General features: G+C 49.5%; 1 protein-coding gene across 2 annotated transcripts in view; it reads right to left on the bottom strand.

Annotated features, from left to right (window-relative positions):
• Positions 1-8,555: 8,555 nt before the first annotated feature.
• LOC138807878 (annexin A6) overlaps positions 8,556-13,867 on the bottom strand; it is a 48,457-nt gene continuing 43,145 nt past the window's right edge. For both annotated transcript variants that reach the window (XM_069993658.1, XM_069993659.1), the window contains 4 exons: positions 13,466-13,561; positions 11,509-11,567; positions 10,207-10,329; positions 8,556-8,995 (listed from right to left, as the gene is read on the bottom strand). In XM_069993658.1, the coding sequence (XP_069849759.1) occupies positions 8,936-8,995; positions 10,207-10,329; positions 11,509-11,567; positions 13,466-13,561 (338 nt within the window). In that variant the 3' untranslated portion in view covers positions 8,556-8,935. The remainder of the gene's footprint in view (positions 8,996-10,206; positions 10,330-11,508; positions 11,568-13,465; positions 13,562-13,867) is intronic.

Genomic DNA, 13,867 nt, shown 5'->3' with positions numbered 1-13,867 from the left:
TTTCAAAAGAAGAGGATCCAAGAACAAATGTTGCAAGTGTGTGTTGTAAAAGGAAGTGTGCTTTTTTTTTTCCCCTTAGTGAATCTTAGACGATCCACTCTGGAACAAAGCTGATTTTCTCCAATCTTCTCACTGCAACAGGAGAAAATGAAGGCCCAGGGAAAGCAAGGCCGGTGGCCAGGAAAAGACAAAGAGTTATTGATGAAACAGAATTCCAGTTTCCTGCATCTCCTGCCCCTGTCCTGTCTCCTTCCTGGCAGGTGCGTTATCAAGTTTAACTTTTGTCCCAAGTCCAGCCTTCTAGACAGTGCCTAGGATCACAGGATGACACTAAATCTGTGTGGTTGGATCCACACCTGTCAGCTCACAGGCTGTGATCGATCGGCAGAGGGCTGGGGCGAGCTGGAGAGGAAGGGAGCCGTCTGATGATGTGGTCTAACCTCAAAAAGGGAAGCCTGGTCACCAGTGGGAATTTCCCCAGGCCTGGTCTATGCAAATGCTACACTCCAGCTGACCTGAACTCAAGGATGGGAAAGGGAGAGAGAGAAGCGAGGATCCTGGAAAAGGCCGAGAAAATAATAGAGCCTGAGAACCTTCCAAGGATCTGGCATTCAGCTAAGCTGCTCCTTGGGTGGCATCATGTAAGGCATCTTCCACAGTAGGAAAACTCGGGGGTGGGGGTGGGGGGAAGGCGGGCAGGTAGGCCATGAGCCAGTACCAAGATGCATTGTGTGTGTTCTAACTCTGGGAAGACCAAGGTGCTGACAATGCCAGCGAAGAGATTCAGGGCCTGGGCATTGGCCCTGAGCTGCTTTTTGCTCAAGACTAGCACTCTACCATTTGAGCCACAGCACTTCTCCCGGCTTTTTCTGTATATGTGGTACTGAGGAATCGAACCCAGGGCTTCATGCATGCTAGGCAAGCACTCTACCCCTAAGCCACCTTCCCAGCCCTCAGGGTTTCTTTTCTTTTCTTTTCTTTTTTGGTGCCAGTACAAGGACTTGAACTCAGGCCCTCAAAATCTCTCTTAGGTTTTTATGTTCAAGGCTGACATTCTACCACTTGAACCACAGCTCCGTTTCTGGCTTTTTGCTGGTTACTTGGAAAATGAGAATCTCATAGAACTTTGATCCTCAGCCTGCTGAGTAGCTAGGATTACAGGCATGAGTCACCAGCACCTGGCCAGGGTTTCTCTTTCTTTCTCTTTTTCTTTATTCTTTTCTTTTTGTCAGTTGTAGGGTATGAAGTAGAGGCCTGGAGGGAGCTCTTTTGCTCAAGGCTAGCACTCTATGACTTTGAGCCACAGTGCTACTTCTGGTTTTCCTGGTGATTAATTGGAGACAAGAGTCTCACAAGCTGGGCACCAGTGGCTCACACCTGTAATCCTAGCTACTCAGAAGGCAGAGATCTGAGGACCATGGTTTAAAACCAGCCCAGAAAGGAACATCTGTGAGAATCTTATCTCCAATTACCCACCAGAAAACCAGAAATGGCTCTGTGGCTCAAGTGGTAGTGTTAGCCTTGAGCTGAAGAGCTCAGGAACAGCAGCCAGGTCCAGAGTTCAAGCCCTATGACCAACCAAAAAAAAAAAAAAAAAAAAGTCTCAGATTTTTTTTTGTCCAGGCTGGCTTTGAACTGTGATCCTCAGATCTCAGCCTTGCTGAGTAGCTAGGATTACATTCATGCGCACCAGCACCCGGCCAGGGTTTCTTTTCCTATATGTCAATACTAGGACTTGAACTCTGGATATCAAAACCTCATTTAGCTTTTTTGCTCAATGCTGTGGGGCTCTACCACTTGAATCACAAACTGCACTTTCAGTGTTTTGTTAGTTATGTGGAAAATAAAGAGTCTCATGGATTTTTCTGCCCTGGCTAGGCTTGAACTTTGATCCTCAGATCTCAGCCTTGCTGAGTAGCTAGTATTACAGGTGTGACCACTCCCGCCTGACTAGCTAGCAGGGTTTAATGTTTGGGTTTGCATGTCATTCACAGGGGAATTTGGTCCTGGGTCCAGTGAAAGAGCATAGAGCAGATAGTGACCTTGAGTAACCTTGAGCAAATCCTAGCACTGTGGGTTTTCCAGGCTTTTGTAGGGACATTCCAAAGGCACCACTAACTCCTTCACCACCAGCTTCCAAAACATTCCCGGGATGGTAAACTGAGTGGGAATCGTCTTCTGAAGGAGAATGTCTCCTTCCAGCTTCTTTAACTTTTACTCACCCTGAGCCTGTCCTCAGGCAACCTGCCCCAAGGCCCATCTCCCTGAGCACTGCCTGGTGCCCCAGTAGATCTGGTCTCCCCAGGATAGAGTATCAAGTAGGGCAGAGCACCTCAAGGGTTTGAGGCCTACAGTCCACCTACCACAGGGCCTGGGTGTTTCTCCTTCTGTTGTAGGACTCACATATTAAGAGAAGGGTCTCTGATTTTATAGAGGTGTGTGTGATCTATTAAAAAAAATTGTACTTAGCTGGGCGTTAGTGGCTCACGCCTGTAATCCTAGCTATTCAGGGGGCTGAGATCTGAGGATCACGGTTCAAAGCCAGCTCGGGCAGGAAAGTCCATGAGACTCTTATTTCCAATTAACCACCAGAAAACCGGAAGTGGTGCTATGGCTCAAGTGGTAGAGCACTAATTAGCCTTGAGCTGAAGAGCTGAGGGACAGCAACGAGGCCCAGAGTTCAAGCCCCACAACTGACAAAACGAAAAAACATCATACCAAACCAAAATGTGAAAGTGCTGCCCATGGTTCACAGATGTAACCTCAGCTACTCAGGAGGCTGAGATCTGAGGATCACATTTCCAGGCCAGCCTGGGCAGGAAAGTCTGTGAGACAAGTCTTATCTCCGCTCAACTAAGACCCCCCCCCCCCCCCCGGGCCAAAAGCCGAAGTGGCACTGTGGCTCAAGTGGTAGATAATGCAATATGCAGAAGGGAAAAGGGAATCACAGAAATAGCACAGGACAACAGATGAACCACAGCAACACTGACACTATGTTGGACAGAGAAATTACAACTTGGGATGGGGGAAATAGGGAGGAGTAAGTGGGAGATAATGAGGGATGGGGTAACAATGATTAAGAACAAATATAATTATTGCCTTAGTTATTTAATTGTACCACCCCTGCTCATCAAATAAAAAAAAATTGCAGCTCAGGACCATGTCTAGGCCCTAAGTAGCAGCACAAAAAGCAAAGTAACAGCACAACGTACTCCAGATTGCTCTGATCATTTTTGTTGTTGTTGGTTGTGTGTCTTGAACTCTGGGCCTGGGCACTGTCCCTGAGCTCTTCAGCTCAAGGCAAGCGCTCTACCACTTGAGCCACAGCGCCACTTCCAGTTTTCTGGTGGTTAATTGGAGATAAGAGTCTCATGAACTTTCCTGCCCAGGCTGGCTTTGAACTGTGACCCTCAGATTTCAGGTACCCGGGCTTAGCTCGGATCATTTGTGTGTGACCAACAATGTGTGTTTGTGTTGTCAACATGGTACCTGTTATCAACACCATGTGTTAAGAACATCTTTTTGTTTGTTTTTGCCAGTCCTGGAGCTTGAACTCAGGGCCTGGGCACTGTCCTTGAGCCTCTCTGTGCTCAAGGCTAGTGCTCTACCACGGTGCCACTTCCAGCTTTTTCTGTGTATGTGGCACCGAGGAATCGAACCCAGGGCTTCATGCATGCTAGGCAAGCACTCTACCACTGAGCCACATTCCCAGCCCACGTTGTGGACATCTTGAGTGTGTTATCTACATCTGGCCAGTGACTATGGGTCTCCCGGCAGGCCGTGGCTTGGGATTATGACAAGCTATGAGCAAAACCTATCCTTTCTCCATTCTTCCTGTTTAATCAGACCCTCCCAGAGCAAGGTCCAACGCCCTCCTGATAGATGGCCAGGGAGGGCCTCCAACTGCAGCTGGCAATACCATGGACAGGTGGTGGTAACTTGGAAGAGGAAGGGGTGGGTTTATGCACAAAGGGAAGTACAAGTTCTAGAAGCTTCTGAGAACAGCTGCTGCCTGGGCTGCATTCCCAGACAGCTGTGGCTTGGGACTTTGTTGGTCCTTCAGTAGCTTCAAGGACAGTCCCTGGCTGGTAAAAAGGAGATGGGGGTGGGGCGTTAGCCTCACATCTTGCCTTCAAAGCTACTCCTGCCTCTGGCTTCCCTGGATTAATGTCACCTGGCTTTGTAGTTCCCTCCACCCCTCTCCTTCCTCCCCTCCTACTTCCCTTGTTTGTCCCTCCCTCCCCATGTCCTTCTCTTTTTCTAAAGTCCTCATTGGTCCACACTCAGGGCCTCTTCCTCGTTGGCTGCCAGGGTTATCTATCCTAAAGGGCGTTTCTCATGCCACACCCTGCTGCTAGCACATTCTGCAGCTCTGCATGCAGGTTAAACTCCAAGGCCCTTTCCCTGGATTCTCCTGACCTAGCCAAATGGTGTTCTCAAAAGCCCCTAGAGCAGTCCTGGCCTGCTTTGCCCAGCTCTGCTTCAGCCTTTGCCTCTGTGCAATTCCCTTGCCCCCTGCCCACCCTGTGTGTGTGTGTGTGTGTTGTCGGTCACTGGGCTTGAACTCTGGGCCTGGGCACTGTCCCTCAGCTCTTCAGCTCAAGGCGAGCACTCTACCACTTGAGCCACAGTGCCTCTTCCTGCTTTTTCTGCTTATGTGGTGCTGAGGAATCAAACCCAGGGCCTCATGCATGCAAGGCAAGCACAGCCCTGTGGGTTTTGTTGTTGTTGTTTTGTTTTTGTAGGTCCTGGGGCTCCTTTTTGCTCAAGACTAGCACTCTACCACTTTGAGCCACAGTTCCACTTCTGGTTTTCTGGTGGCTCATTGGAGATAAGAGTCTCAGGGACTTTCCTGGCTGGGCTGGCTTTGAAACCATGATTCTCAGGTCTCAGCCTCCTGAATAGCTAGGATTACAGGTGTGAGCCTCCAGTGCCTGGCCCATTACTGCTTTTTACTGTGTAAAACTCAAGACAGCTGTGTATGTATGTGTGTATGTATACCAGTACTGCAGCTTAAACTTTGGCTTGCTTGCTTGCTCATGGTGATGCTCTACTACTTACCATTCCTCTAATTTGGCGTTCTTGCTAGTCAACTGGAGATAAGAGGCTCTCAGACTTCTCTGCTTGGGCTGGCTTTAAACTGTGATCCTTAGAGCTCAGCTTCCTGAATAGTATTATTAGGTGTAAGCCAGCTCAAGTCAGCTTTTGAAGTCCCTCTCCATTTTCTAGTCTGGCCTCCACACTTACTGTAAGTACCCCAGTACTGTAAGTAACTTACCCCAGTAAGTGTGCACTTGATTATATTTTGTCTAAAACCTTTCTTCCACCTTTGGATGCTGGTGTCTCACATCTACTAGCTACTGAGGAGGCTGAGATCTGAGGATCATGGTTTAAAGCCAGCCCAAGCAGGAAAGTCTATGTGATTCTTTTATTTATTTATTTGGTCAGTCATGGGGCTTGAACTCTGGGCCTGGCTGCTGTCCCTGAGCTCTTTAGTTCAAGGCTAGCACTCTACCACTTGAGCCACAGCGCCATTTCTGGTTTTCTGGTGATTAACTGGAGATAGAGTCTCACAGTCTTTCCTGCCCGGGTTGGCTTTGAACCATGATCCTCAGATCTTAGCCTCCTGAGTAGCTAGGATTACAGGTGTGAGCCACTAGTGCCTGGCCGGTGCTTCCACTGCAGAAGTGGTCTGTACCAGTTTCCTGATGGGCGACTGAGGTGAGAATCTGAGGCCCCATCAAGGCTGATAAGTTCCCAGTCTCCCACTTTGACACCGTCAGCGGCTGCAGCTTCTGCTTTCTCTTTCCTTTTTGTGTTCTAGCCCCCACCACTTCTCCTCCTTGAACTTGGGCCATAGACACAAGCTTCTGTGTCATTCTGGAGAGATCCCAACAGGGATCTGCTTAAAGACCAAAACTCTCAGGGCTCACGTGGTTGGCACCTAGCACGGTGCCCCTGGGGGCATCTACAAGCATGGGCTCACAAATGAATGGGTATCTCTAACTTGGGATAATGGCGACTCTTCCCTCTGTTCCAAGTCCAAGGAAAACACGGGCTGCACTGCAGACACCCAGATGTGAACCACTGGGTCATCCCAATGTTCTCCCAACAGCTGATCTTCCTGCTTGTGTGGTTTATTCCCTCCCTCCCTTCAACCCCTTTATGGTTGGTCGTGGGGTTTGAACTTAGGTCCTGGGAACTGTCCCTGAGCTCCTTTTGCTCAAGGCTAGCGCTTTTTTTTTTTTTTTTTGGGTCAGTTGTGGGGCTTGAACTCTGGGCCTGCGTGGCACTGTCCCTCAGCTCTTCAGTTCAAGGCTAGCGCTCTACCATTTGAGCCACAGTGCCACTTCTGGTTTTCTGGTGGTTTACTGGGGATCAGAGTCCCATGGTCTTTTCTGCCCAGGCTGGCTTTGAACCATGATCCTCAGATCTTAGCCTCCTGAGTAGCTAGGATTACAGCATGAACCAAAGGCAACTGGCCACTCTACCATTTTAAGCCACAGCTCCACTTCTGATTTTCTGGTGGTTAATTGGAGATAAGAGTCTCAAGGACTTTTTCCCCTGGCTGGCTTCAAGCTGTGATCCTCAGGCCTCAGCCTCCTGAGTTAGTTAGGATTACAGGCGAGCCACTGGTACCCAGCCTTGTTTTCTCTTTCTTTCTTCCCTTTCCTTCCTCCCTTGCTCCCTCCTTTCCTCTCTTCCTCCCTTCCTCTCGTTCTTCTGCCAGTCCTGGTGTTTGACTGAGGGACTGGATACTCTCTCTTGGACTTTTCACTCAAGGCTGGTACTCTACCACTTGAGCCACATCTCCACTTGTCTTTTTGGCTGGTTAACTAGAGATCATTGGCTCATGGACTTTCCTGCCTGCCCAGACTGGCTTCAAACTCAGATCCTCATCAGCCTCCCTAAGTACCTTGCATAACAGGTGTGAGCCACCAGCTCCCAGCTTGCCTATGGTTTTTCTCAAATAATGTGGCTGGATGCATACCTACCTTCCCCCAAGAAACATCAAAGGTTTCCTAGGGCTGTAAGAGACTCCTGTTTCTATGGCAACTATTTCCACCTACAAAGTCTCCTCCTACTGAGTAATCCCAGGATGCAAGCACAGTAACTGAAGGTGAAGTGCAAGTCACATTAGAATGGAATGAGAAGGGCTGGGTCTACGTTGTTCTCAATTCTGGTTCTCAGGCCTCCTCTTCACCATTCCCTGAGCCTCTTGGGGGGGGGGTCTCCTCCTACCCCTCTGATTCTAGTGCTCTGAGCTCCAAATTTCTATATACTTTATTATATACTTTATTATTTTTGCAGGACAGGGGCTTGAACACAGGGACTTGTGCTTGCTGGATGCTCTACCACTCACACCACAGCCCTAGTCTTTTGTGGCGTGACTTTATTTTTCAGATAGGATATTATTTTTTACCTGGGCTAGCCTATACCTCCATCTTCCCAATTTCTACCTCCCAAGGAGCCAAGATTAAATGGCATGAGCTGCCATGCCCAACTTTGCCATTATAATTAGTATTTATTTATTTTGCCAGTGCTGGGGCTTGAACTCAGGGCCTGGGCATTGTCCCTGGACTTCTTTTGCTCAAGGCTAGCACTCTACTGCTTGAGCCATGGCAACACTTCTGTTTTTTTCTGTTTATGTGGTACTGAGGAATCGAACCCATGGCTTCATGCATACATTCCCACATTCCCAGCCCCTATAGTTAGTATTTTAAAGCACCATTCTTTGGAGTGTCTGTAATCTGTAGCTGACCAATTAGATCAAAGTTATAGAGCAGAGAGAGGAAGTGATAAGGAACTGCAGTCAGGCCCACTTGCTTATCAGTAATCTTCATGCAGTGGAAACTTTGGCCTCGCCTCCCCAAACTGATCAAATCTGTACCCTTGAGGGGGTCAAAAGAGGAAGTGTGGGGTTGGCGGTAATGAGTGCACATCACACAGATGGGTGTCCGGGCTTAGGCAAGTGTGTACTGTTCCGTGGGAATCCCAGAAACATCAGGAAAAACTCAGGGCCAGTGCCAGTGGTTCACACCTGTAATTCTAGCTACTCAGGAGGCTGAGATCGGAGGATCGTGGTTCAGAGCCAGCCCAGGCAGTCAAGTCCCGGAGACTCCGATGTCCAGTTAACCACTAGGAAAGTGGAAGTGGCACTGGGGCTCCAAGTGGTAGAGTGCCAGCCTTGAGCAGGGAAAAAAGCTCAGGAACAGCACCCAGGCCCTGAAATCAAGCCTCGTGACTTACAAAAAGCCAACATTGTATGGTCTCTTATTCTGTAGTGATTTAAGACTGAACGGAAAGGGTCAGAAAGCAAGTGTGTGTGTTGGATGCAAGCTAGATAGACCCAGGCATCCCAACTGGTGCTGGTCCAGCACTTTACACGACTAAGTGGACAAGTGGGCTGGGGGAGGGCTTGGGTTCCCGCACACATTTCTCCCCCCTTCCGCCCCCAGCACATTCATTTGGCACCCGCCATTCAAACACACACACACACACACACACACACACACACACACATACACACACACACACACACACACACACACCACTGGGTTTCAAGCAGAGGCTTTGGTATTTGGGGGATTCGACAAAGTCCAAATCAGAGAAGTGGGGGGGGGGGTGTGGTGAGGGACAGAATCTGAGGGAGGGTGAAGAGGGGATACAGGGAAGTGGAGGTGGATGAGACAGGATGGTTCCTGTTTATCTGCCCAGCTAGGATGGGGGTGTGAGGGGGTGGAGGGGGGACTGTGCTGGGCCCATAGGAATGGCAACTTTTCCTGAGCACCGGGTGAGGAGCAGGGACCCCACCTGCACCCCATTTTCCACCAGCGCTCCTTGCTTAGTCTCTGTAGTTGGAACGGCGGCTTGGTCATGGGGACTACCAACTGTTTCTTGGCAGAGAAACCCCACCCACCACAGCTTGGTGGTCCTAGTCCTCACCACCACAGAGAGCCAGCAAGGCCTTCAGGAAATCTCCAGAGGTGTCACCCTGGCAGGGACAGAAACAGAACAAGAATGAGTGAAAAGAGTCCTTGCCTTAACACCCCATCCTAGCGACCATCGGCGTGAACATCTCCACGCGTCTCAGTCACCCACACCAAGACCAGAGAGAGATGCTCCTGACACACAACTGTGACCTGGGCACCAAAGCTCACTGGATCGGACCCGGGTAGAACTGGGACACCACTGCCTCCTTTTCTTCAGCAACTCACTCGTTCTACTCCGCCCTCCACATCTAACAGGACCTGCAAGGTTCAGATCCTGGAGCCAGCAGTGGCTGCTATTGTATGGGGACTTGAACTCAGGACCTTGCGCTTGCTCACGTACTGCTGTGCCTCTAGTCTAGCCTTTTGATGGTTAATTACAGTTGAAATAGTGTGGACTTTTCTGCCTGAGCTGGCTTCAACCCTTGAACCTCCAGGCCTCAGACTCCTAAGTAGCTAGGATTCCAGGGGTGAGCCACTGGTGCCTGGCCTCTAATCACTGTTTGTTTGTTTGTTTATTGTTTTTGCTAGTCTCAGGGCTTGAAATCAGAGCCTGGCACTGTTTTTGAGCTTCTTTTGCTCAAGGCTACCACTCTACCACAGGATTCATGGCACCACTTCCGGCTCTTTCTCTGTATGTGGAACCCAGGACTTCATGCATGCTAGGCAAGCACTCTACCACTAAGCCACATTCCCAGTCCTCTTTTTTTTTTTTCCTGTTTTTTGGGCCGGGGGCCTGAACTCTGGGCCTGGGCGCTGTCCCTCAGCTCTTCAGCTCAAGTCTAGTCAAGTCTAGTGGTCTACCACTTGAGTACCCCTTCCAGTTTTCTGGTGGTTCATTGGAGATAAGAGTCTCATGGATGTTCCTGCTCAGGCTGGCTTTGAACCATGATCCTCAGATGTCAGCCTCCTGAATAGCTAGGATGACAGGCATGAGCCACCAGCGCCCAGCTTGTGTGGGCTTCACCCTTGCATTGTTTGTTTGATTTCACACTCTCTGACCTGATTGGCCTGGGCTACCATTCTCCTATTTGGGGGGTGATCTCCATCACGGAGGTGATAAGCATGCACTACTGTAACCAGCTATTGTGTTTCCCTGTAGAGGGAATGACAGATGTGCACTACTATACTGAGCCACCGGATGAGATGGGAGCCCCCCATCTCATTATGCCCAGACTCTCCTCAGAAAAGACCCTCCTGAATGAGTTCTCCTTACCTCAATGGCTTGGTGGAGTGACTTGTCATATTTCTCAATGAATTCCCGCCGGATATTGAGCAGGTCGATCTCACTCCGGGACACCATGACCCTGGTGAGGGTCTTCTCATCTGTGCCAGCACCCTAGTGGAGTTCAGACAAGAGGGAGACACAAGGCAGGAGACACAGAGCTGGGTCATACAAGAAGTAGAAGGTGTCTCTATTTTCCCCCAGTAGTCCTGACCCTACCAAAGCCATCCCCCAGAGGGACGACCAACTATCTGGAAAGACAAGAAAGGACCACATCAATTGACTAGTATTCCCGCTAAAACTCAGGCCCAATGGGAACCTCAGAACGTAACATAGGGTCCTTGTGATTTACTCAGATGAAGTTTGTAGTAGATGAGAGTGTGCCTTCTTAGTTACTAAGTGCTGTCGTTTTTTTAAGAAGAGAGGAAGCTGAGCATAGAAGTGCATGCCTGTAATCCCAGCATTCAGCAAGTAGACTAGTCAGTGAACGGAGAGCTGTAGGGGGCAGACTGGACTATATAGAGATATACAACGGATTATTGTTGAGGGTAGAGCACAGATGGAGTGATCTAGTCACAAGAGTGAACTCTAGGGACTTCTGGTAACCACTAGAAGTAGGGGGGTAATTCCTCCTTTGGAACCTCTAGAAAGAACCAATCGCAAAATGCTTCACTTTGGATTTCTAGTCCCCAGAACTACGAGCGATAAAGTCTCTGTTGCCACTTGATTTGTTATGGCAGGAAACAAACACAGGGTCCAAGGAGCAGGTATTGGGCGTAGATGGAGGAGGCAAAGCAAGTTTCTCAGCCTTCATGTTTGAGGCCAGACATTCTTTATAATTAGCAGCTGTGCAATGAAATCTCCCCCCGTCCCTCAGTACTGGGCTACTTAAACCATGCTCTTGGCACATCTCCCTCCCCCTTTTTTTGCTTTAGTTTATTTCAGACAGGGACTCATGCTTTTGCCCAAGCTGGCCTCAGACCACAATCTTCCCAAGGTATATAGGAATATACCACCATGCCCGGCTTATTATAGGGTTATTTATCAACTCTCTCTCCCGACCAGATGTCAACTCTCCAAGTTGTGACAACTGAAAATATGACTGGACACTGCCAAATATGCCTTGGGAGCAGAGCACAATCACTTCTGACAGTTGGCAGATGCTGACACTTGACAGGAGAGAGGGCACAGCGGCCAGAGAAGTCCTGATCTGGGAGATGACGCCTATCTGTGTCTGGGTGCATGAAAAGTCAGTGCTGGGAGGGAAAAGAAGGAACAGGCCACTCGCCTTACCTTCATGGACTTGTAAAGCTTGTCGGCAAAGAAGAGAGGCTTGTTCTTGACACTCTGAACTGGTGAGAAGAGAGGAACACAGGGAATTTGGTTGTGTGCTGGGGCTCTGGGCATTCCCCCAACTTCCCCAGAGTCTGGAGAACAGTGCCACCCTCAGGTCAGACTGGGGAATGACACCATCATCACTCCCCCTCTGCAGTCTTACTTCCTCCCTAAACCTGGCTCTTAACAGGGCTGCAACTGGGCTTGCAGGTAGGGTACTTGCAGCTGACCAAGGTCAGGAGAGGTTTCAGAGGGCACTCACTCCTGGTTAGTGTCAAGAGTCTCAAGGGCATCAATATGAGCGATGTGTGTTGAAACCCACTTTAGAGACTTGGGTTCTATAGACATTCGGAGCAGAGGTTCTCAAAAGTGTGGTTGGCACCCAGCCAACAGCATCTGCAGCGCCTGTGACCCTGACAGGAGTGCTAACGCTCATGCCTCACCCCAGATGTACTGACCCCTGCAACTCTGGTGGCAGGCAGCCTATCATCCCGGTGGGCTTGATCCAGGTCTTCACACTGAAAACCCTGCCTGGGTGCGGATAACTTGTCATCCAGCCATGGTAGGAAAAGTCTGTGATTCTCACTTCTCCAATTACCCACTAAAAAGCCAGAAGTGGAGGTGTGGCAGCACCCATTACCTGAGTTCAAGCCCCAGGACTGGCATTAAAAAAATAAAAGTATGACTCAAGCACTGGTGGCTCATGCCTGTAAATCCTAGCTACTCAGGAGGCTGAGATCTGAGGATCATGGTTTGAAGCCAGCCCAGGCAGGAAAGGCTGTGTGACTCTTATCTCCAATGAACCACTGAAAAAGCCAGAAGGGGGGCTGTGGCTCAAGTGCTGGGTAGCCTTGAACACCAAAGCTGAGGAACAAGCACCCAGGCCCTGAGTTGAAGCCCCAGGACTGGCACCAAAATGTTTTTTAAAAAGTATGTGCATTAATGCGACACATTGTATCAAAAATGAAGTCACAAAGCAATAGTAACTAATACTAATAAAAATGAGTTCAGAGCTGGGAGCCTGTAGCTCATACCTGTAATCCCAGCTACCTGGGAGGCTGAGATCTGAGGATTGTGGCCTATGCAGAAAAATCTGTGAGATTCTTTATCTCTACTTAGCCACTGGAAAACCAGAAGTGGCGCTGTAGCTCAAGTGATAGAGCACTAGCCTTGAGCTGAAGAGCTCAGGGACAGCGCCCAGGCTCCAAATTCAAACTCCATGACTGATAAAAAACAAAAACAAAACAAAAACAACTACAAGAGTGCAGTCTTTGTTCCTATCTACTTACACCAAGAACAGGGAAAATGAGATCCTTTTCACAGTCAAGAATTTAAATTCGAGAATTTAAATTATGTAAGAAGAGGCCAGCGCAGTCAGGTGCTGAGTGCAGCGTCTGGACGTGTAGTGTGTGTCCTGAGTGAACGCATAGCGTATGCATATTGTGTGTTGATCATGAGGGTCCGGCACCCCCCAAATACCCTTCTTGGTCTTCCTCTTTCACCAGGGAGGCCTGTTTTCTTTTTCTTTTTTGTCAGTCCTGGGGCTTGAACTCAGGGCCTGGGCACTGTCCCTGGGCTTCTTTTGCTCAAGGCTAGCACTCCATCACTTGAGCCATAGCACCATTTCTGGCCTTTTTGGTGGATGTGGTACTAAGGAATCGAATCCAGGCCTTCATGCATGCTAGGCAAGCACTCTACCACTGAGCCACCTTCCCAGCCCGGGAGGCCTGTTTTCTTGCCTGCTCCACATGCTCACCATGGTGAACAAGTCCTTACCGTGCCCCAGCCATCACCCCCTTGGCTGAGACCTGAGGCAGTATTTACTCCCTCTACCAGTGACTACAGCTCCATTCTTTTAGGGGATCCTCCCATGTTCCCAGTGTCCCTAGCCCCTTCCTCGGTTCCCTCCACTTACCGATAGCCACAAATACATCCCTCACGTCCCCAGACATCTCCTTCTTGATGACATGCTCCACGTCATAGTTGGTCATCTTGATGAATTCCTGGAAGACTGGTTCCAAGAGAAGCCAGGAGGAGGGAAGAAGTGACCCTCAGTTCAGAGAGGGAGACGATGTCCTCCTTGCCCCCCAGGGCCACCCCCAGAAAGCAGAAAGGGCAGGGGAAATGGCCACATCCCAGGCTGAGAATTGGGCAGGGACACTGAGAAGGGATATATAGTGGACTTCCGGCCAGATCTGTGCCAAATGAGAGCTTCCGGCCCCACAGCTTTAGCAAGTTCTATGAACTTAGGCTGGGGTAGAAGAACAGGGGTCCTAGTCATCCGGCACTGTGTCTTGAGCTCACTAATGACCTTGGC

The sequence above is a fragment of the Dipodomys merriami genome, unplaced genomic scaffold (assembly GCF_024711535.1).
Source record: "Dipodomys merriami isolate MVZ:Mamm:240054 unplaced genomic scaffold, mDipMer1.0.p SCAF_44, whole genome shotgun sequence".
Lineage (NCBI taxonomy): Eukaryota > Metazoa > Chordata > Mammalia > Rodentia > Heteromyidae > Dipodomys > Dipodomys merriami.
The sequence above is the reverse complement of the archived record's forward strand: the minus strand, read 5'-3'. Positions and strand labels throughout refer to the sequence as shown.